This window comes from Embiotoca jacksoni, unplaced genomic scaffold (genome assembly GCF_022577435.1).
Source record: "Embiotoca jacksoni isolate LCO1_2020_lvr unplaced genomic scaffold, fEmbJac1.0.p SCAF_8, whole genome shotgun sequence".
NCBI classification, from domain to species: domain Eukaryota; kingdom Metazoa; phylum Chordata; class Actinopteri; family Embiotocidae; genus Embiotoca; species Embiotoca jacksoni.
The window spans coordinates 815,598-839,292 of record NW_027185436.1 but is presented as its reverse complement, the minus strand read 5'-3'; the positions used below and the strand labels follow the sequence as shown (position 1 = coordinate 839,292).

At 40.3% G+C, this 23,695-nt stretch overlaps 1 protein-coding gene across 3 annotated transcripts in view; it reads right to left on the bottom strand.

Annotated features, from left to right (window-relative positions):
- The window catches only part of slc4a4a (solute carrier family 4 member 4a), a 66,187-nt gene extending 48,857 nt beyond the window's left edge, over nt 1-17,330 (bottom strand). For all 3 annotated transcript variants that reach the window (XM_069139109.1, XM_069139107.1, XM_069139108.1), the window contains exons 1-4: nt 17,236-17,330; nt 16,480-16,577; nt 10,902-10,975; nt 1,022-1,195 (exon numbers count right to left, since the gene is read on the bottom strand). In XM_069139109.1, coding sequence (XP_068995210.1) covers nt 1,022-1,195; nt 10,902-10,975; nt 16,480-16,496 — 265 coding nt within the window. In that variant the 5' untranslated portion in view covers nt 16,497-16,577; nt 17,236-17,330. The remainder of the gene's footprint in view (nt 1-1,021; nt 1,196-10,901; nt 10,976-16,479; nt 16,578-17,235) is intronic.
- Nucleotides 17,331-23,695: the final 6,365 nt, after the last annotated feature.

Below are 23,695 nucleotides of genomic sequence, written 5' to 3'. Positions count from 1 at the left end.
GTTCACATCAACAGCAGAACGAACCCACCAACTTTTCGTGCCTACATTTGCCTTTGAACAAATCCTATCATATTTTCTGACCTCCCCTGAAAGCAGCATTACTTGACTGCAGTGAATCATCACACAGCTCACAGTTTTGGGGCATTTTAGCATCATAAGTTGACTGCCTGGAGCAGAGCAGCTAGGCGGACACACAGAGAGGGAGCTGGTCGGGACTCTGGATGTTTTTGACTGGCAGCGACCGACAGCTGAGCTGTCTGTGAGAGGGTGAGACGGTGAAAACAAACTTAGAACAAATATGATGTTGGCAGTTGACATTTTGTTCAGAGTTGTGTTGAAGAGCAGGTACGTTGCCATTTGACTCGTCTTGACAGTTTGAGGCACCTGTAGTGTTTTAGCTGCAGTGTGCAGAAAAACTGGTAAATGATAATTTACCAGAGTGGGATGGTAGCTGCCATCAGGGTGGACAAAGTTGGGTGAACAGTATAAAATATGAACGTAGCTACGTGCGTATTATTATCCCCATTTTGCAATTAAAATAAACTATTATTATAATGCAGTCCTTTGCAAAGCAGAGTTCCTGAATTTTGTGTAGATATATTTTACTGGTTGTGGTGACAAAACTGAGCTGCAATTTACACCAAGAAACAGTCAAGGTGCCTCTAACCAGCTTTTAGACCAGCAAAGGAGCTGACAACAAAGGTGGTGGTTCTCTGTAGACATTGTCATATGCCAGTTTGGTTGACAAGTCTATTACACACTGTTCTCAACCGCCTCATTCAGCACAAGTACAATTGCGTCAGAGCAGCTATTACTTCCGATGAAAATTCACTCTGCTCTGTCCAAACCGACTCGTCACCCAGCAGTACACGCATCGCTATTTCTGGCCACTAAGTGGACACAGCAACTTTGTTGGGGTCACGGGGAGTTTGTAGGGCTCTTTTCTGGAAAAGAGAGCAGCCTTCAGATAAGACAGACATGAAACCTAATCTGCCTTGACATGGAGTCCATCAGAACTTACTGAGAGGTTTGAGGATGCTGTTGCTGGCCTCATCGTTGTTTTCTGTGTCCGACTTGTCAGAGGCGTTCTCCATCAACCTCTCCTTTCTGTCCTTGTGGCCGGGTCTCCGGCGGTGACGCCTGCGACGTCGATAGCTCTTGGGTACGCGCACACCAATGTAAACGGTGTGGTGACCTGTAAAGAGCAAAAAATACTTTTGATACATAACATCCTGACAAATTCAGATTGCTATGATCATGCAATGATGAACTTCAGTGACTTTCTGAAATTGACAATCATAATCAAAATTGATAAATGTGACATCAGACTTTTAAACATTTAAAACAAATTATGATATGACGTCTGCAGTGCTTGCTGAATAATTGAAATACAACACTATTAATAACCCAAACCTAATTTTGACCACTTCTCCACTCAGTTCAAGAGGGAACATTCTCACACGGCCCACAACAGACCCGAGACAGTGTAGCAGAGCAGGGTAATAGAGGTTGCAGTACACTGTCAAAACAAATATTTGGACAGAAAAGAAGTAGCACGTAGCAGCTAAGACGCCAAACCTGTCTGCACAACTACATCCCTGGTATACATGCTGGCAAAATACCAACAGGACCTCCAGTTTTACATGTAGTTGGGTGGTTTAGGGTAAATAATGAAAAGCAGACCACACTGTTTGCTAATAACAAGCCAACATGAGATGGATGTGGATTTCATTCCAACATGCTATAAATACAAAAGGATTTGAAGTCCCACTGAGACCGGCTGATTTAATGACAAGCTGGTGAGTCAGTTATTATTTAGAATATACATACATGCGAAAATGGATTTAGAAGGCCTGGATTATTCAGAAACATTAGTTTAAAATGATTTATATGGACGACAGTTTTAGCCTCTAAAACTAGCAAATGCAGTTCATTGTTTGTCAGTGATATCAAGTTAATCAGAGTTTTCTTCTCTAAGAAGGAATACAAAAAAATTCACTTAAGACATTTTCTCATATAAACTTGCCCTTTTAAACATGTAGCAACAGCAGGAGATTGTTTGTGTCAGACACATTCCCACCTACTGGAAATACTCTGTTCAGCTCAGGTAAGAAATGGCACCTTAATGGAGTGTGCAGAAGACGCAACTGAATTGTCATCAACAGTCTCTCTTCCTCACTGTGAGTTCTGCAGACGGTGACCTGCTCTATTCTCACGTGGGCAAAGTCAGGAATTACACCGACTTTGTACGAGGGAGGTGAAAGACTAAAGTCTGTTTAATGTCTGGTCCAACTGATTCAGACAGTCATGTTCTCACATGCAGCTCCTCTGGGTAATAAGTGAAAGCAGCTATACATTAATTTGCAAGTTTGTTAGTATACCTGGCCAAAACCTAACTTGTCTGCACCTTTATATCACCTTCTCACCACAGCAGTCTCAAAGCGGTTTACAATTTGCCCCCCATTTACCCATTTAAACACACACACACACACACACACACACACACACACACACACCAGTTGTGACAAAGCTGCCATGCAAGGAGCCTGCCTGCCATCGGGAGCATCTTGGGGTTCATTGTCGTGACCAGCATGTGGACCAGAGGACCCGGGGATTGAACCATCAACCTTACGATTAGTGATCAACCCGCTCTACCATCTGATTTCAAGAGTCTTGCAATAAATCCTTCATAAATATAATCGAGTTCAGTTTTTGTTTAAACTGTTTAAGACAGATTCAACACTATTGTCATTTTGGCAGATGCAGTTTTGCTAGTAAATCGTTTTGTATTATGCTGAAAAGTGTTTCTACAACTTACTCGTCAATCACTGATAAAATGGAAGTAATATTAGATACACCTCCATATGATGCAACATAAGTTTATGTTATTTGCAGTCTGAATGAAGCTGTGTGTATGTTTTGTATCTGTTTAATCGGCCATGTTAATCAGTGCAAATTATCTACATAAGACACTGGAACAACACAAAGTCCTAACCCCTGAAGAGGGACTCCTTTGGCATCAGAAATCATTGCTGTGGTACTAAATTTAGACCCAACAGAACCACAAGTGGTTCCTGGATCCAGGAAAAGTTCTTAAAGTTTAAATGAGCTACTAAACTGTGTTTGTTTTTGTTCGGGAAACTGGCAACTGTTTGGTCTACAGGATGATTTTGAATCATTTGAATGCTATTTTTTTACATATACTCCATATTATATGTCAATGTGGAGTTTCTCATCCCTGAAGGGTATAAAATACTATTATAGAAAATATAAGAATAATCAAAAATCCTTCCTTGTCTCTTACATAGCTGCATGCTTTTATGTTTCATTGTCTGGGTCAACCAGGAGTTGAAATGAAACCTTCAACCTTAAAAGGAATTTCTCCTTTTGTAGCAGAAGAATACTATAGAAAAATACCTTTTAGAGTAAACATCAAAAGTGCCTCTGAAACAAAAGGCTCTATGCAATTAGTGTCAAATGTCTCCGTTCGGAGCAGGACGGGCAAAGCTGAACCAAGCACTGCACATGACCGAACCAGGAAGCGGCTCAGCCCCCTCAGCACAACAAACAATGATCTCTCTTGAAACACAACAGCATTCATTATTCACTCGTACCACAATGCCTTGTTTTTTAGGGGTTCATCTAAATTCACTGAAACGGGCAGATCACCATACCAAGCTAATACTGAGCAACAGAGACGAAGAAAATCCCAAAAGATTTGTCTTATCCAAAAGGGATACCTGAAAGGACACTGTGAACCAGAAAGAATATTTTACTTGGTCAACCTCGCTGTCTTTGCTCAATTTTTCAATGTGGCTTAGTGAGTTACAAATACACTAATTAGATATTCTCCTGATTGCTTTTTTTGTTGATGATGTGACTGAACTTTCTTTAAAAATTATATTGAAACCGACTAAAACAAACAGTTTGATTTGCTTGAACTGCTTAAATCTGAACATTTTATGACACAAAATTATAAACTAATATATAAATATATATTGAAGGAATATATATATATATATATATATTCCTTCAATCCATTAGTCTGTTATGGTGACTTTCAGTCTCAAATGACGTAACATGAATGAGAGTTAAATTAATGCTGGTAAACCAATGACAAATGGGGAAAAAAAGAACAAGAGAAGTACAAAGACAGAACCAGCATAACCCATAGCAGAGCTGCTGTCCACCAGGTTCAACAAAGATGTCACCTGTTCCATGTTTATGTGATAATATAAAAACACAAGAGCAATCATACACAGCTCAAACCCTGTCAGCATCCTCTGCCAAAAAGAAAATACATAAATAAAAATGGAATTCACTTACTCTTACAAAAAAAACATACGTTCAGTCACATGGCAACATCAAATTTGGAAAGACTGGATAAATGAATTAGTGGCCTCTCAAACTAACAACAAAAGATGTTGAAGCTCCAAAATATGAATGTTGCCAATCACAACACATTGTTGCTCATGCATAACATTGCATAGATTTGGAAAACAGCTTCATGCAAGATTTCCAAAATGGTTCAAATGTGTTTCTTTTACTGTTTTTGTACTGGAAGTACTGATCTGTGCCAGTTTTAAACATCTGTCATTTTGCACAATTTTATGAAGACTTGCTACATTAAACCATTACAAACGTCAGGGTGAGTGACAGTCTTCAGGAGTAAATAGAGTAGAGTCAGAGTGATCCACCTCACCTTTAACAGGGAAACGCTACATTTTAAAGGCTTCTGCTCATCCACAAATGATTTCTGATATATTTCAGTTTTGCTCAGTTTGACATTAAATGGAGCTTTGCTGGGATTTACAATGCCTATAAAAAGTATTCACCCCTTTGATGTTTCACCCTTTTGTTGCTTTTATACATGAAACCATGGTCAATATAATTTGGCTTTTTTGACAAGAATTTGCAAACAAAAACTCTTTAATATCAAAGTGAAAACAGATTTTTACAAACTAAAGTCAATTAATTAAAAATATATAAGGTAAAGTAAATGATTGCATAAATATTCACACCCTTCAGGTCAGTATTTAGTAGATGCACCTTTGGCTGCAATCACAGCACTGAGTCTGTGTGGATGTGTCTCAATCAGGCTGGTACATCTGGACACTGCAATGTTTCTCCATTCTTCCTTGCAAAACAGCTCAAGCTCTGTCAGGTTGCTCAGAGATCGGGCATGATCAGCTCTTTTCAAGTCCAGCCACAAATTCTTGATTGGATTGAGATCTGGGCTTTGACTTGGCCACTTCAGAACATTCATCTTGTTGTCTTTGAACCATTTCTGTGTTGCTTTTGCTGTATGCTTGGGGTCGTTGTCTTGCTGGAAAATAAATATTCTCCCAAATCGTAGTTCTCTTGCAGACTGAGTCAGATTATCCTCCAGGATTTGGCGATATTTTTCTGCATTCATGTTCCCCTCTACCTTTACAAGCCTTCCAGGGCCTGCTGCTGAGAAGCATCCCCAGAGCATGATGCTGCCACCACCATGCTTCACGGTGGAGATGGTGCGTTTGTGGTGATGTGCAGTGTTTGGTATTTGCCAAACATAGCATCTAGTCTGATGGCCAAAAAGCTAACTTTTTGTCTCATCAGACCAAAGAACCTTCTTCCAATTGACCTTGGAGTCTCCCACATGCCTTTGGGCGAATTCCAGGCGAGATTTTAGATTAGCTTTTTTCAACAGTGGCTTTCTCTTTGCCACTCTAACCATACATCTTTGACTGGTGAAGAACCCAGGCAACAGTTGTTGTATGTACAGTCTCTCCCATCTGAGCCACTGAAGCTTTTAACTCCTTCAGAGTGGTTGTAGGTGTCTTGGTGGCCTCCCTCACCAGTCTTCTTCTTACCCGGTCACTCAGTTTGTGAGGACGGCCAGCTCTAGGCAGATTTAAACAAGTGCCATACTCCTTCCATTTCTTAATGATGGATTTAACTGAACTCTGTGGGATGTCCAGTGAATTGGAAATCATTACAATTATACTTTTCAATGATCTTTTCTCTGAGTTGCTTGGAGTGTTCTTTTGTCTTCATGTTGCAATTGTAGCAGGAATACTGATGAACCAGGGACTGGACCTCCCAGACAGGTGTTTTTATACTACAGTCACTTGACACACATCAACTGCACTCAGGTGATCTCCATTTCACTAATTGTGAAATGGCACAACAATGGAACTGGCATCAACTAGCTGGACCTCTGTTGAATTAGGTCAGTCACTTTAAAGGGGGTGAATATTTATGCAAACACTTATTTTACACTATATATATTTAATTAATTGACATTAGTTTGTAAAAATCTGTTTTCACTTTGACATGAAAGAAGCTTTTTTTGCAAATTCTTGTCAAAAGAGCCAAATTATATTGATCATGATTTCATGTATAAAAGCAACGAAAGGGTGAAAAATCCAAGGGGGGTGAATACTTTTTATAGGCATTGTACACTCGGTAACCAAAGATCATGCACCATTAAGAATGGCTGCTCTCTATTTAGTCAAGCTGGTGTGCTGGTTATGTAGCCGCAAGAGCAAGGAATCCCACTAAAATATGATGAATGAGGAATATGAAAGTTGTGACCTTGCTGCAGCAACATAAAAAGTCTGTATGGTTACAATGCTGTTACTCCAAATGCTACAAGTGTTATTTTATTTACATGCTGAACATAAGCTGCCATTTTGAGTGCCAAATTAAATGTAGTGGAAGCTACATCTACATGGCTAAAATTGGTAGCCTGCTGTGCAAGTAAACAAGCAAACAAGCTCAGACTGTACACATCCAAACTGTGCTCAAAAGAAGACTAGTCAGCCAAGTAAGAACATCTGTTGGTGTACGAATGGTATGTAGTAAAAGATTTAAGTCAACTACAAATATGCAATAAAACAATGGATCAGATGATCAGACTTGCTGAGAAAAATTTCAAGGATATCTGAGGTGGATGAACTGAATCATGGGATACACTGAACATAGCATGCATAATGTTAAAAAATAATTCAGTTACTTTAATGGCAAATTGCTTAGTAATGTAAAAATTGGCCAAAGAAGAAATCAGATTTGCCAAACAACAAGTGGGCAGGACAGAAAGACCCAGAAGCAGAAGGCTGAACACCGACACAAAAAGAAGAACAGAGACACAGACAGAAAGAGTTTATAAAGACCAACAGCAGCAGCAGAGCTAATAGATGAGCAATAAAGAAGAGCGTGAAGACATTTGCGCAGGCTGAACCGCGACAAGAAAGCAGGTGAAAGAATGAGAAGAGAGTGATGGAGGAGAACGAATAAAAAATAGTTAAGTCAAGGAGCTGGAAAGGAAGATTTGTACACTGCCAGAGCAGCTTTGTGAAACAACTTCCTCCTCCTTTTTGGAGTGGAAGAGGAACTTCTTTTGGAGCTGCCCGTAAGCACACTGAATGAAATGAAATCCTTTTGCTTGCTGGGAGGTTTGTTTTAACTCACTAGATTTCTGAGGAGAGGCAACGCCACCACCAGTTTCCCCAGTAACCGCTCTGCTGAGACCTGCCCAGACCAGTGGGGAGGATGGCAACACGCCACGCAGCACTGACAGCATACTGATGCTGATGTTGGTTTCTGGGTTTCTCTGTCAGAACAAATATTACTATTATATTCACTTATGAGCTCTATATTACACCTGGCACAAAGGAGCACCAAGCGCAGCTCAAGAGTCTTTGCTAGTTTCAGACATTCATGTCAGTCATTTTCCCACCGAGTGACAAAGTTTAAATATTAAATGTACCTGCAGCCATATGTCCACTCATGGAGTGCATGATTGACTAACAAAAACTGGAGGGGAGCATTATAAGGAGAGTAATATCTGCCTACACAGGCGGGTGGAAAACGCACATACACACTGCCTGTTACACACACAGGGACTTGCAGGAGCACACAAACATGCAACCCTTTTTTTTATTTCTTTTTGGGCAAATATGTTGTCATAATAGCAATCAATCAGGGTGCAAGCACACCTGGTTTTTAAAGACAATGGGAGATGATGCTGATTAAAACACACCGCAGACTCTTTAAGAGACGAAGTACAACCCCATTGAAGCAGTCCTGAAATGCCACATTTACAAGAATGTGTCGAAGGGAGGGCCCCGTTACCGTGACCTTTAACCCCCAAAATCAAATCAGTTTATCCTTGTGACCAAGAATGGGGCATCGGTATGCATAAAGCCTCTGGCTATAACTATCACCAGCACAGAGTCATAAAACTATACAGCCAACGGTCAGAAGGGACTTGAACTGCATAACTAAACTGTGTATCTTGAACATCAGCACTGTCTGTGACGCAACGTGCAGATACCGAGTGAGACTAAACGCGATTTGGCAACTGGAACAGAGATTCTCTCCAAGAATTAGCTTGTACAACGTGAGAAATGTCAAGCTACCTCAGCTCTCTTTGTTCGTCCGATCAGTCGGCTGTCAGTTCTGAGAGAGCAACGCGGGAGCAGTCTGAACTCAGCGAGCTCAACTACAAAACGAAACTACGACAGCAGATGAGGACACATGAAGGTAAAGCTGAGACGCTGGGTACATACGTGAAGTTGGAGAGATGATGTACGCTCCCAGCTGAGATTCTGCCAGACAAAATGTTGAGCTCTGGCAGGAGGGACGCTGCTATGTAAATTTGATTTGATTTTTTTATTTTATACACTTTATTAATCCCCAAGGGGAAATTTCTTCACTACAGCAGGGGGGCTCTCAGGGGGGAGATGCTGCAGCAGGCTGCCACTAGCGCGGCGCCAGGTAACCTGACCTGAGGTGCATGTTTTTGGATGATGGGAGGAAGCCGGAGAACCCGGAGAGAACCCACGCAAGCACAGGGAGAACATGCAAACTCTGCACAGAAAGGCCCAGGACCGGATTCGAACCCGGAACCTTTTTTGCTGTGAGGTGACAGTGCTAATCACTGCACCACCGTGCCGCCCTAAATCCCAGTGTTGACTGTTATGATAATTATGGGTATAGGTATGTAATTTATCATTCTTGTGGTCTTCAATGTTTTAGTCCAAGTCAAATATACCATACATCCCAGTTATCAAACAATGCCACTGTTTAAACAGCCATTAAAAAGCCATTAATTCATAATCATTTTTGTGCAAAAATCAATTATCAAACTCTTGAAGCTTGTAATCGATCACAATGTACATCAACGTCCTACTGCTAAATAGCAATTGCAGTTTAATTTGTACAGTCTGCTCTGTGATATGAGTTACCATGCATTAACAAAGCAACTTAAATGCCACCAAACTTTAAGGTTCAGGGGAATCAAGCAATGAGGTTTTATATTGTAACCAATTGAATTCCACTCGCCTGTGTCTCACCTTCCGACCACATGAGAGAATCTATGGTGGCTACAAAACTCACAAAAAACTCAAAAGGCCTTCTCTAGCAGTAGCCAGTGTTTGCTTTGTTCGTTCTGGGCTTCTATAGAAATAAGGTGGTGCAACATGGCGGACTCTGATGAAGAAAAGCCGCTACTGAGGTGGATAGAACAGCTCATATTCCATGGTAACAAAAATATTCTTAGTTTGAGGTTTTAATAAACAAAAAAACAACATATTTATGATTTAATTTTTGCAAATAGAGCCCACCAAATCACAACGAACCTTTTACAGTTGTAAAACAATGAATTTGTAGTTTGCTGTGATGGATTACATAACTCATATTCCAAAGGCTAAACAGATTCAAACTGTAGAAAGATGAACGGAATCCATATATACAGTATATATATATATATATATATATATATTTGTATATTAAATGTGAAACCAGGCATTTTAAAATCGTTCACAAAAATGTAAATTGCATAAACTCTCGTAAAGGAGCTACATTTTTTTGATTTACTTACATGGCCCTTTAATCAAGCAATTATGAAAATGATTGGAGACAATTCATTTGCTTTGTTGTTTCTTCAGTTCAAATTCAGTCATTTAGGAAGAATGAATCTGGGTTTTTGTTGGTTGTTTAATACTTTTTTGATAAGGACAAAACTTTTTCTGTTCTGGATCCATTTTCAGTACTTCTCCCAAATAAAACCCAAAACAATATATTAGGTTCTTGCATGTTAAAAAGGGGTCCATGACAGGGCCTTTAATATGCTGGACTTGAACCAAGAAACCTGTCATCACACACTTAGACTCATTGCTGGGCATCAAGAAGCATCATGAGCAGCAAGGAAAGACTGAGATATGAAAAAAAGGTGAATTGCTAAATTCACTGAAACACGAAAGTAGCTACAAAAGAGACCACTTCACATGCTGTTGAGTATGTCAAAATGGAGATATTTTGATATACTACAGTTTTTGCTGTGTTAACACAACTTTGAAATCTACTTTATAAGACAGATTCCTAAACTGATGAGAAATTGTACTTACAGTTGAACTACATTCCCTGATGGGATTAATCGTTGTTATAAGCATTCAGAGAAAATACAGTCAGTTTTACTTTTTTTTAAATTATTAACCTGCACATGTTGAAAACATTTTCCAACACAGTGTATAATTTCTTATTTCTCTTTGTTGTCCTGTAGGTATTTGAGGGGATTAGTGAGGTAAACACAACCTCACATGCTCTATGCTCTACATCTTTTTCATGCCAGCTCACTAACCAGGTAAGCATCAGGGTGTACGTGCATGCAGTATGCGAATTTAGCAGTCGCTAAAAGGCTAAAGAACATCCTTCCTGATACTCTGTGATTTATTTAGGAAAAGGATTTTCTGTTTTAGGTAACATAGCTTATTGACTAGTGACTCTCCAAATGGAGATTTCAAATGTATCCCCACAGTCATGTTTAAATATTGCCATTTACATCAAGTTAAAGGTAAAATGAGACTTTTTTTTTTTGTGTGTCACATGCAGAGAAATACTGGAGCAGGTAAACTTACCTTCGACCTCCTCCTCATCACAAATGTGCTTGAGTAAGGACGCTCCCCGGTCCAGCACCGCCTCGTCTTCCATTCTGTAGTAGTAAAAAAGGAAGAAAGACTGTTCACACTTCTCCTCCAACGACAATGTGGAGCCATAACACTTTGGCTCGTTCACCTGCAATAAATTCGGATTAGGGGTCAGTCTGGTGCTGCTGGTGGCATTCATCTCTACCCGTTAAAGAATCATTGACAGACAACCTATGAGACAACCTCGGAGCTCTGAGATAGCACCTAATGATCTGACGTTCAGCAGGTAAACTACCCTAACTGTGAGAATGCGTGTTGTCCTTGAGGAGGGCAAAGTGAGCAGTCGATAGTATGGTGTCATGGCTTTAATCTGGCCATGGGGGGTGAGGGAGAGGACAGGAAGTCTGCTAATTGAGTGTGATGGGCAGCGTGACAAGTGTTTGTCATGCGCAAAAAAATGTCCAACTGACAAGAGACTTGAACTCATCGAAATCTGCATGTGCTTCCGTCTCCACTTCACACTGAATCAAGGTGTTTTTTTAGCCTCATAATTGGGGAAATAACATCAGAAAAGGAATCGGCTAATGTTGTATCTAATAGGTCAAACGCCCACACACACACACACACACACACACACACACACACACACACACACACACACACACACACACACGCTACAAAGCCTTTCCATCTGGTTGGTAATGCCTGCCAGCCCCCCTCTCCACCATACTCCAACAAGTGGGGCATCACATGTCTGTCTACTCATCCGCCCTTACAGGATTATGCCGGCTTTACTTAAGTGACAACACACACACACACACACACACACACACACACACACACAAGCCCATAGCAGGCCGGCGTGTCAGAGCCTCTGGCGCTCTCCAAGAAGTCCCCACACACATTCATCCTCACCAAAAATATATCGTACTGTTTCCCAACAAACACTGAAATGTAAAAAAAAAAAAGACTTCACCATGTTTCATTTAGGCTGGCAGTTACAAAAAGTTTTGTTTGTTATATTTTGTGTTGTGGGCATTATGGTATGAATTCTCAGTCAGCTGAACTCACACAAGACACTTGACTACCTGGGGGCCTCCCCAGGTAGTCAAGTAAATACAGAAATGACAGATTTTGCACCCTCTCAAGCGCCTGCTGAAAATCTGTCATTTCTGTATTTAACAAAGGCAACACTACCTGATTGCCCTCCTGAGTTAGCCCCCAGTCCTTTGGCCTGATGATCTGCTGCCTTCTCCTGCCCCTAATATCAACAAAAGTCACTATTCTGGAAAACAAATTTAGTTTTCAAAGAACCCCCATGAAGACGATCTCACTGAAATTGGGCCCAGCAGCTGCCCAATACCCTGGCCATCATTCTCTTGGTTTCAAAGCTTCTCCTGATCAAGTTGCCGCTCCTCATCCCAAGTTTACTCCTGGGTTACTCAAAGTCGCCTCTCCTGTCGCTGGGTTGCTCTATACTGCCTCTCCTGTCCCTGGGACACTCAACAACACCCATTCTCCAGTCCCCAGTCCTTCAGCCCGAGTTCTCCGACTTATCTGTTCACCTCCCAGTTGCCTGATAGATATGTTGGATTGGTTATTTCTGGTTCTGGTAATTTCTGTTTGTGTTTTTGGACATTGCCTGTTTTTTTGTCTGCCTTTTTTCTTGTTAACCAGCTTTTCCTAAATAAAGTTCAATGCTTCCGTGTTGTGTGTTTGGATCTTCCTCTGCACTCTCCTGAACCTAAATAAAAATCCATTGTATCTTCATCATAAACTTCATATTTTATTACTGAAATCTCACATCTATTGTTTTTATTAGAAACAATAAAAATGTCATTAATGGTGCCCCATTAATCCACCAACACAATGCACAAATACAGACAGCACACAACTACTTAAGCAGTGGGTTTTACTGTAATGGGATTACAAGCAAATTGAATTGTTCAAAAAAAATCTGACTTTAAATCAAAACATACATGGTCAAATAACTATCTCGAGTTTGGTCAAATCTTTTCATAATATCCAAAAACTGAAGATATGATATACTGTCCATTTGATACAATAATGCTAATAACACGTGTTCAGCAATTTAATCCATTCTAGGTCACAGGGGGCTGGACAACATGGGCCAAGTAAGTGTGGGATGAGGGGGGTCAAAGGTCATCTACAGAACAGTTTTGTACCAACTGTTTTGGATTTCAGAATGAGGGTACATATATAATATAATCCATGCTCAGTGCTTTATTATGTATAATTGACATGTCGCTTATAATGACTTCACTTTATCAGTATCTTATTTTGAAAAGTTAAAGACAGAGCAGGTAAAAAAAAGTGTATTTGCAACAATAATACCACTGCAGAGTTACCTGTTATTTTTTCTTTATCAGGATTTGTATGCAATCAGAGTTATTTCAACATATACTAATCTTTTTAAGCAGCCACTCTGTCACCATATCAGCTCGATGTGTGGACAAAAAAAATCTCCTGTCAACATTTAGGAAGTAAAAAATATGAATGATTTCAAGTATGCTGAAGTCAAATTATTCTAAAGACATAGTTGTTCAACTTCAAATTAGTTTTATGTTATTTTCAGAACATATTTACATAACAACCTTAACTTATACACCTATTTGGATCAAACTAAAACAGAAATTTTGTATTTGCTACATTTAATTATAATACTCCAAATTCAGATATAGTTGACTGATTACTAAAAAGTATTCTAACAAAAGACAAATTATGATGTGAAACTGTCTGCTCTGGGTCATCTTGTAAAGAGTTCTGAAATAACACCATAATTCAGCCACATCTAAAAGATGAGGTCTTTCATCTCTGGACTTCACCAGCTGTCCTGCTGATACAGGTGTTCTTACTTCCTTCGTTGCCACCTATGGAACAACCCTGGGCATAACAGGCACAACTCAAGCCTGAACTGACAGCCCTCACATGTCTACACTGAATGTTGCATAAGTGAAGGAGCCTGTAACTTTTTCCCAAACTCTTCTTTTGTCCGATAATATAATCAATTTTAACCAAGACAATCTTCCAACAATCAAAATAAAATCTCACATGGAATGGCTGGACAGCCATTTCAGTAGCAGAAGAGTAAAAATAATAGTTGACAGAATTTCTGGATTTGGTTTTAGTGGTTTTCACATGCAATAAAAAATGTTAAGCCTTACCTTTAAAGATTATGTTATGATAAAAAATATATATATATCATTCACTAATGTCACAAACTCTTTACTGGATTTAAACTGCATCATGAAAAATACCGCAAGCAACCATAAATGACTGACTGATAACTGTACTTCATGTTTTGATCATTTGTGTGTTCAATAGCTCTCAGGCAAAGACAGCCGGTTAACCAATGGGAAGCTGCAGAATCTTGTCTTTTAATACTTGTGTATTCTGTGTGGCTGCGGATATCAGCCTGCTGTTGATATCAGCCTGCTGTTGATTGAGTTGGCCTCCACTGAAGTTAACATTTTCTGCAGCTCTTTTTAAGCATCAACTAACTAAACTAAAATCACAGAGACATTATGGGATATGATACCATGAGGACCAGCCTGGTGTCAGTCACAGCTGCAACAAGAAGTCACCTTAAAGGTGTAATTTAACTATTTTTAAAAATATATACTGTCACACACAAAGCATCAGTTAAAAGATCTACACACATTTATATACATATAAAACATATATAGATTGTATATAGATCCAGTATAGTATACTAGATAGATAGATAGATAGATAGATAGATAGATAGATAGATAGATAGATAGATAGATAGATAGATAGATAGATAGATAGATAATTTCTCTCGCTCTCTCTCGCTCTCTCTCTCTCTCTCTCTCTCTCTCTCTCTCTCTCTCTCTCTCTCTCGCTCTGTCTGTCTTTCTCTACCGCTCAACAACATTAAATTGACATGATGGCCTTTGTTCCAAACTGGGAAACAGGAAAAATGGAAAATGAACCCACAAATGCAGATCACACCAAGAGCTTAAGAGCTTCAAACTATTTAAGGCTGAATGTTCCCTTTAATCAATATTTTAACATACATATGTATTAATGTGTTAAACCTTCAACCAATATTATTACATACTGTGCAAGCCATCAGAACTAGACAGGCTGTTACTTTGCACTTGTCATTATATATTAGGCGCTATCTGTGTGTCACTGTGACAGATAACCTATCAGTCTCTCCGTCCTTGTAGAACCTACAGTAATCTGCATGTAGCCTACATTCCCTATCTGTTTCTAGAGTGTACTCTGTAGCATAAGTGTCAACTGTGTGTCCAAACCATGGAAACATCAAACAGCCTGAAGGCTTTCAGACTGTGTTATGGGATACAGTATCTGCTACAGTCATTCCACGTGAATAAATCTGTCCGGGCCATGTAACAAGTATTCTGTAGCGCAATCAAGTTTGAAAAGGCAAATCCCTCGTGCAATGAAGGCAAAAAGCCAAAATCATATTTCTCTGAAAGTTAGAGGGTTTCTCTACACAATAAAGGAGATCTAGAGTTTTTTTTCTTTTTTTTTTTACGATAGTCACAGTAGAGTTTTCCCTGACTGAGCACAATTTAGAGTCTTTGTTTCTTGGTAACTGTCACACAAACTAGACCAAAAGTTTCCATTGTTTAGTCAAAATCAACAGGGGTCACACTCTCACACAGAGATATTGAAACTGTGGTTCCAATATGATTACGATTAAAGATGTTAATAATTGCTCCAGTCATACTATCCTGGCTGAATTTGTTGCTATCAGTTTTAAAATGTCTCCTCGACCAGATGATGTCAACATTATTGGGAATTACACAAGTAGGCTCTGGACTTAGATGACTGAACTCATACCAACACTTGCTTGTGTTTTGTGTTTTTTTGTGTTGGCAGGCTGATGGCTTTCTGACTGCAACCAGAAAAAAAAAAATATTCCAACAGTTTGGTTGTTGTCACCTTGTCACCTTTTAAAGATGCACAAATACTTGTAAATCAAAGCTCAAGGTTTTATACTAATTACATCCTTCTAAATGGCATCTGGGATTGTTCAGCTCTACACTAGCGTTCAGCACTGGTGTGTGTCACTCAAGTTTGCGCACTGTTAAATCTGAGGTCTGTTTTTCTCTGAGGCTACAATTCTTGAAAAAAACAATTACATGGCTGCTCATGTGTTTACACTTTAACATGCTAAAACTTAAAATGACCTAAAAGGGTTTGTTAATGCCCAGCTCTGTGTACTTTGCTAAAACAGATGGAGTTTATTTAACAGAGTAGCTCACATTGAGGTCAGATATAATGATTTGATTTGTATTTGACCTTGAAGTAGAGAGAAGTCACCTACAACCCACCGACCTCCAGCACTGACTGAAGTCATTCACTCTTACCAGTCAGAAAAATGTCTTCAGCCTTGTTATCAAAACACTAATGAACTGCTCTGAATTTTTTTTTAATTTATCCTTCCTCACATTAAGAACCAGCAGCTGTTTCTACTCACAGGTGTACTAGATACAATTGAATTATCTCTGCATAGAGAATTAAATCATTAGAGCTTGATGGAGTTACTTACTTCTTGTTGCCACTCATGTCTTCAGGTTGCGTGTGATAAATCTCCTTACTGAATGTGCTCAGCAGAGCGGATCACCAGAGCAGCTGCTGATGTTTGACCTGGCAAAGGAACACATTGAGTGGTTATTCCTCCGCTACAAATTCACACTCAGTCAACTGCAACATGAAGCCTCTGTAGGATATAACAGACAGGTTATCATAGTACGATTTAGCATACATCTGGTTTTGGTCGAAACGTGTTAATGATGAGATTTAATAGCACAATACTGAAAAATGCAACAAACATGATGCTGACAACATCTCAAGAACTGCAGTAATTCTGTGATATAAAGTCCCACAACATGACTGACTTTATGGGCCTATCACGCAGCTTTGGCTCCAAAAATATAGTGGTCGCCTTATACACGATTAATTAAGTTAAACGCACACATAGTAGCAACTGACCCTACAAACCCCTTTACCAAAACAAAACACACTCCACTTGCGCATTTATGCGCGCAGCTCACTCTTTGATCGTGTGATCATTAATAAAAGTATTTCAACAAAACGTAAGTCCATTCAGGCAGCATGATTAGAAAAATATTTAAGGCGACATGAAGCACTATAAGGTCTATAGAAGTCTTGAAGGCACCTGAAACATCCTGTAGGAAAAGGAGCAGAAACATTGTAGTGACTTGTGATCAAAGCGCCTCTTCACGCATGCTCACAAGGCTTGAACAGAAACTGTTTCCACAGTCTCGAGGTGTAAATGACTTACCGCTGTATTATTGATCTTTGGCTCTGTGTGCTGTCTTCCCTCCAGTGGCATGAAGGAAAAAAGAGCCTGGGTTCACTGCACCGGTAAGTTTGTCTGTGGCACTGCGCGGCATGCTGCCGCCTCTATCTGCTGAACCATCCTTCTGTCAACGCCACTCCTCCGGTGGGAGGTCAAACTGCTCCACTGCTGTGCCATCATTTCTCTCAGCATTATTGTATCATCTGAACGAAGTCATTGTAGAGATATGCCTGGCAGGGTCTATGCTTGAACACACATTTCAACATGAATTGAAGTCATACATATGTAGACATTATTGAAAACATAAACAAAAGTTAACATCTATCAAATACAAAAATAGGTTGAAATAATATTAAGATATAGCCTACACATACATTATTAATATTTTGAATGAATAAATTGGCTGTACCAAAAGAGGCTTGGAAAACCTGAGGCTTGAGAAATGTGTTACTTTCTGGAACCACATTGAACTGATTATTGTCTTGGTTTCTGTTTCAACAGAACCAGCAAAAATGTGCCAGGACTATTTTATATTTCTTGATCATATAGTTGTCTGTGGTAACCTACTGGTAAAATGTGACTTTAGTGAGATATTATTGATTGTCTTTTAATTTCAAATGATAAAGTAGCTCATTCTTGTAACATTTCGAAAGCAGCGTCGGGTTTTGTTCTGTAATATTTGTCCAGCATTTCTCTGTAATGTATTCGAGGATCAGTGCAGCTTCATAATGGGACACTTGCAGGGATTTCCCCCGTGATACATATATTTTGGATGTACAGCGCCATCTGTTGGAAGAAACATGGCAAGATGAGCTGTTTTCAAATAAATTCAAAGCAATTGAGCAAAGTTTTTTCACATCATTAATTGTTTTTGCCAAAGTGTCATCATCACATTCTTGCTCTCACTATTGGGCCCACACTCAGCTCATAAATATTTTAAGATTGAATTATGCCTTTTATAATTATCATTATTTCAAAAACATACATCCTAATGATTTGAGGGGGAGTATGAGTTATGAGTCCAGAGTTCATCCTTTCTTGATGTTTAGGATGTGGCTCAGACATAATAATAGTGGAAATACAACATAATCGTAAAATGTTAGCTGAGTGCACCTTTAAATATTTGTTTTCAAACCATCCCAGTTTTTGGATGGCTGCAGTCTTTCAGCAACCAGGAAATGTAGCCTTGTCTGTCCACCATATGATAGCATAATCCATCCATGACAAGTTCAAAATAGTTTCACAAGACCACTCAGTAAGTCATGCCTTTCAGGCAAATTCAGCTGAACTGGAAAATCCACCAGATACTACCATGTTTTGACCATTGTCACAGTAAAACAATGAAGAAAAGAGTAGCTATGATTATCAAAGTTTACCAGGATGTGACAAACCAGAGGGTAAATCCTGCTCTTTTAAAGAAGTGGAGTTCCAGGGAATGTTAAATGTTTGTCCTCCTTAGAAAAAGAAGCAAATCATTACCAGAAGAGCTCCTTTCAACAGAGGTAGTTAAAAGAAAAATCACTTTTGATACTGCTAATATACTAATATTATATGTTATAGTTGGTGGCTGCATTAGCCGTGCAAGAGGATATGGCTGCAAACAGCGACTGGTGGAGTCTTTCACACCACCACCTGAGAGACCTGTGTGTGTGTTACTATGTACTAACACGTTCTCCTCATCAATTAAATATCCAGCAGGGCCCAAGACAGCAGACGACCATTGCATTTATTTCACCTCTGTTTTTACTAACAAAGCAGGTGTTGAGCAAAAGGTTTTCTCAACATTTTGTGTTTTTTGTGTTTACAATAGGTGATAACATTACAGTATATACTCGTAACAAGTAGCTTCATTCGGTAAAACAAATTTCCAGTCTTTTTCTCTTTGCAAACAACATCTTGGCTGCTCATTTTTCTTCATATATTGGGTGCTCAGGGGAGAGACTTTGCAACGGGAACCAAAAGAATTTGAGGAACAGGGAGAAGAAAGCTACTGGATAGCCACACAGATTTTATCAGCTGATATTTGCCTATCACAGATATGAGTTTACAAGAACTTGTCATGTGAAAACATTGTCCTACTTTGACTGAATCAGGGTTGATTAGACTGAAGCATACTGTAAATGAGCCATAAAATCAAAACAATGGGCTAAAAGATGCTGCATGGAACTAGAGAGGGGCAAAAGCTCACTCTAAACATCTACTTTTTCATGACACAATCTTTTGAGCTTGTTAATATTAAGATATATATTATGCTTAAAAAATGTTAAATGATTTCAATAAAGATTTCCGTGTTTTTCGACAGTTTTTCAGTGTTCAACAAACTACAAATTCACAGCAAATTGTAATTTGAAGTGAACAATATTGGCAATTACAGTCTTACATCATTTGTTCGAATTGCATAACAGCACAATAAAAAAACTTAGTTTACCGAATGCAATTTGGCTTTTGGGTGATTTAGAATATGTTGACATTTTTCTTCTCCCATATCATCCAGCTCAGGTTGGGAAATGTTTAATTTGTCTTTCTGGGTTTTAGTTAACCCTCGTGTTGTCCTTGGGTTAAAATGACCCGCAGCTGTGTTTAACTAAGTTCTATTTTATTTTCATATTTTTGGGGATCATTGGTGACAAGAAGGCTGTGAGGGTTTCTTTAAAGAATGATCACCAATGAGCCCAAAAAATATAAAAATATAGAAATAAAATAGAACTTGGTTGAACACAGCTGCGGGTCATTTTGACCCAAGGACAACACGAGGGTTAAGACAACATTTTAAATCACAGAGGCCATATTTCAAAACAGGCATGCACTGATGTCAGTAGTGTTCTATTCCTCCAAAGCATAGAAACATTGGCTACGGTGTTAACGAACACTCAGCTTTCAGATGATCTTATTGTCTGGATTTTTCACTGGACAGGTACTTTGTAACAGTTTTTAGAATGTCTATACACAAAGGTCAGTATGTGTGTGATTCTACAGGTTTGTCAGATTTAGTGTCCTGGATTATACACTCCAACGGGAGAGTAATATTCAACTTTATCACGTTTAAATATTACCTGCCTGGGGATGTTCCAGACGTCATCTTTGACATGTTTTGATCCTTCATGTGCTTTTGGAGAGTTGCCAAAACAAAGCTGGACAGGGAGTTTTGATTTTCAAAAATGTTATGTCTGAACTTCCAGAGACTAATTCAACATTTTAAAAAAAATGTATGTTACATATATTATCAATAATTTATCATTTATATTTCAAAAGTTACATTGCAATGTTTAGGACAGTTGATAAAAAAAATATATATATATATGTATATATATTTATAAATGTGTTCTGTGTTTCTACAATAAAAAGCAAAGTTCTGTATTTGTCTTAGAAAAACAACCATGTCTAACTTTATTTAAGCGAAGATTTTTTTCAGTCTGGTATTATCACTGCTGCAGCTGTAGTTTTAGTGTCTTAAAGGCTTGGCATATATTTATATGCTACAATTAAACAATCAGTCACACGAGGCAATTCTTTGGTTACACAAATCCTCATTTCCGACACTTTGTAGCAGCATTAAATGTGCAGGTAAAGTACTCCGGGCCATTATCTATTGCTGAAAGCATTATATTAAGATGATTTTGCAATAGTTACTCAAGATAAACAACAGTTTTCCCAGAACCTGCCTCAGTCAAGAGGCAGAGATCACTGTCTTGTGTTTTTACCCGAGCCACTTCGATTTTTCCACAAGTTGAAATTTGTTCTCAAAACAATGTTTTATGTTTTTATTCATAACACAAAATATTGTTAAGGCTAACATCAGTACAACGTGTCTCAGACAAGTTGCTGCGAGGAGGGATGGTCCCTCATACATGAGTGTATAATGCAAAACAGCTGCTGTTTTACACATTTACAACCCCAAGCATGTCAGCGTTTCCATACCCCCCCCCCCCCACCCCACCCCCCCCTCCCACCCCACCCCACCCCCGCCGCCGCCGCCACCGCCCATGGAAGTTTTATCCACAGAAAACAAAGGGATTGAAAGACGAAATTAATGTCAAGGCCCGGCTCATTGACGTCTCTATTTCACAATTCCCCAGCTTTATTTCAAATTACACTTCAGAAGCATTAAGCTTATTAAGAGTTTGACTGGATTCCTTTTTAAATCGGGTTTTGAGAGGTATTTCCACCGGCTTTTTCATGTTTTGTAGTTTGAAAGTGTTCTATAGTCGGTGACTCTCTGCATTGATCCCTTTTGTCTTTCCACAGGAATTTTTACTTTGGGCCAGCTCCTGCCTTTGAAGTGAAATTCTTCCAAGAAATGTATTTATCTCCATATTTATTTTTGAGACCATGTCATAACAATAAAAAACAGGTAAAATGATGTCAGGTTTTATCATACACTTTTATAACATAACACTTACCTAGTAAATCATTTTATATTTTCATTAGTCATTGTCATATTCACAAAATGTATTATATTTATAGAAGCCTAATACTAATTACAATATTAATACTAAATTTTAAAAAATGGCTTACAATGTGATTTGTTTTTCGGCATAGACTAGCTCTAGGGATGTGGAACGTCACCTCGCTAGCGGGGAAAGAGCCGGAGCTGGTGCAGGAGGTGGAGCGGTACCAGCTAGATATAGTTGGGCTCACCTCCACGCACAGCACGGGCTCTGGAACCAAGCTCCTGGAGAGGGGCTGGACTCTATCCTTTTCTGGAGTTGCCCAGGGTGAGAGGCGCCAGGCGGGAGTGGGGATACTCACGAGCCCCCGGTTGAGCGCCGATGTGTTGGAGTTCTCCCCGGAGAATGAGAGGGTCACCTCCATGTACCTCCGGGTTGCATGGAGGAAGACTCTGACTGTCGTTTGTGCTTATGCACCGAACAGCAATTCGGAGTATCCGGCCTTCTTGGAGTTGGTGGGGGGAATCCTGGAAAGGGCACCGCCTGCTGACTCCATAGTTCTTCTGGAAGACTTTAATGCTCATGTGGGCAACGACGGAGAAACCTGGCAGGGGGTGATTGGGAGGAACGGCCTGCCCGATTTGAACCCAAGTGGTGTTTCATTATTGGACTTCTGGGCTAGCTACGGTTTGGCCATAATGAATCTGTCCGGGAGGTCTTCAACTCTCACCTCCAGAAGAACTTCTCACACATCCTGAGGGAGGCTGGGCATAGAGCCCAAGTGGACCATGTAGGGCATGGAGGCACTGCTGACTCAGACGGGGGACCACATTGGGCGGGGGAAAGAGCACTTTGAGGAACTCCTAAATCCGACCAGCATGCCCCCTGGAGAGGAGGCAGTATCTGAAGACTTGGGGGGGGTCGCACCCGTATCCCTGGCAGAGGCCTCTGAGGTAGTCAAAAAGCTCCTTGGTGGCAAGGTGCCGGGAGTGGATGAGATCCGTCCTGAGATGCTGAAGGCGCTGGACATTGCTGGGCTGTCTTGGCTGACACACCTCTTCAAGGTCACATGGTGTTCGGGAACAGAGCCCATGGACTGGCAGAACGGGGTGGTGGTTCCCATTTTCAAAAAAGGCCAACAGGGAACCGGAGAGTGTGCTTCAACTATCGGGGTATCACACTACTCAGCCTCCCGGGCAAAGCTTATGCCAGAGTGCTAGAAAGGAGGCTCTGACTGTTTGTTGAACCTCAGATTCAAGAGGAGCAGTGCAGATTCCGTCCTGGTCGTGGAACAGTAGACCAGCTCTTCACCCTCGCAAGACTACTGGAGGGGTCATGGGAGTTTGCCCATCCAGTCTACATGTGCTTTGTGGACATGGAGAAGGCTTTTGACAGGGTCCCTCGAGGGTTTTTGTGGGGGGTGCTGTGGGAGTACGGTGTGCCGGAGCCACTGCAACGGGCCATCCGGTCTCTATAGAACTACAGTAGGAGCTGTGTTTGTATCCTCAGCAATAAGTCAGACATGTTCCCGGTGGGTGTTGGCCTCCGCCAGGGCTGTCCTTTGTCATGGATCTTGTTTGTGACCTTCATGGACAGGATATCTAGGTGCAGCCAGGGGGAGGAGAATGTCAGGTTTGGGGGTCTCAGGATCGCCTCGCTGCTGTTTGCAGATGATGTGGTCCTGTTGGCCTCTTCAAACCATGACCTCCAGCACTCACTGGGGCGGTTTGCAGTCGAGTGTGAAGCGGCGCGGATGAGGGTTAGCACCTCCAAATCTGATGGCATGGTTCTCTGCCGGAAACCGGTGGATTGCTCCCTCCAGGTGGGGACGGAGTGCCTGCCCCAAGCGTAGGAGTTTAAGTATCTCGGGGTCTTGTTCACGAGTGAGAGGAGGATGGAGCGGGAGATCGACCGCCGGATCGGTGCAGCTGAAGCAGTAAAACAGGTGCTGCACCGGACCGTGTTGGTGAAGAGGCAGCTGAGCCGGAAGGGGAAGCTTTCAGATCTTGGTTCCGATCTTCACCTATGGTCACGGTCATGACTGAAAGAACGAG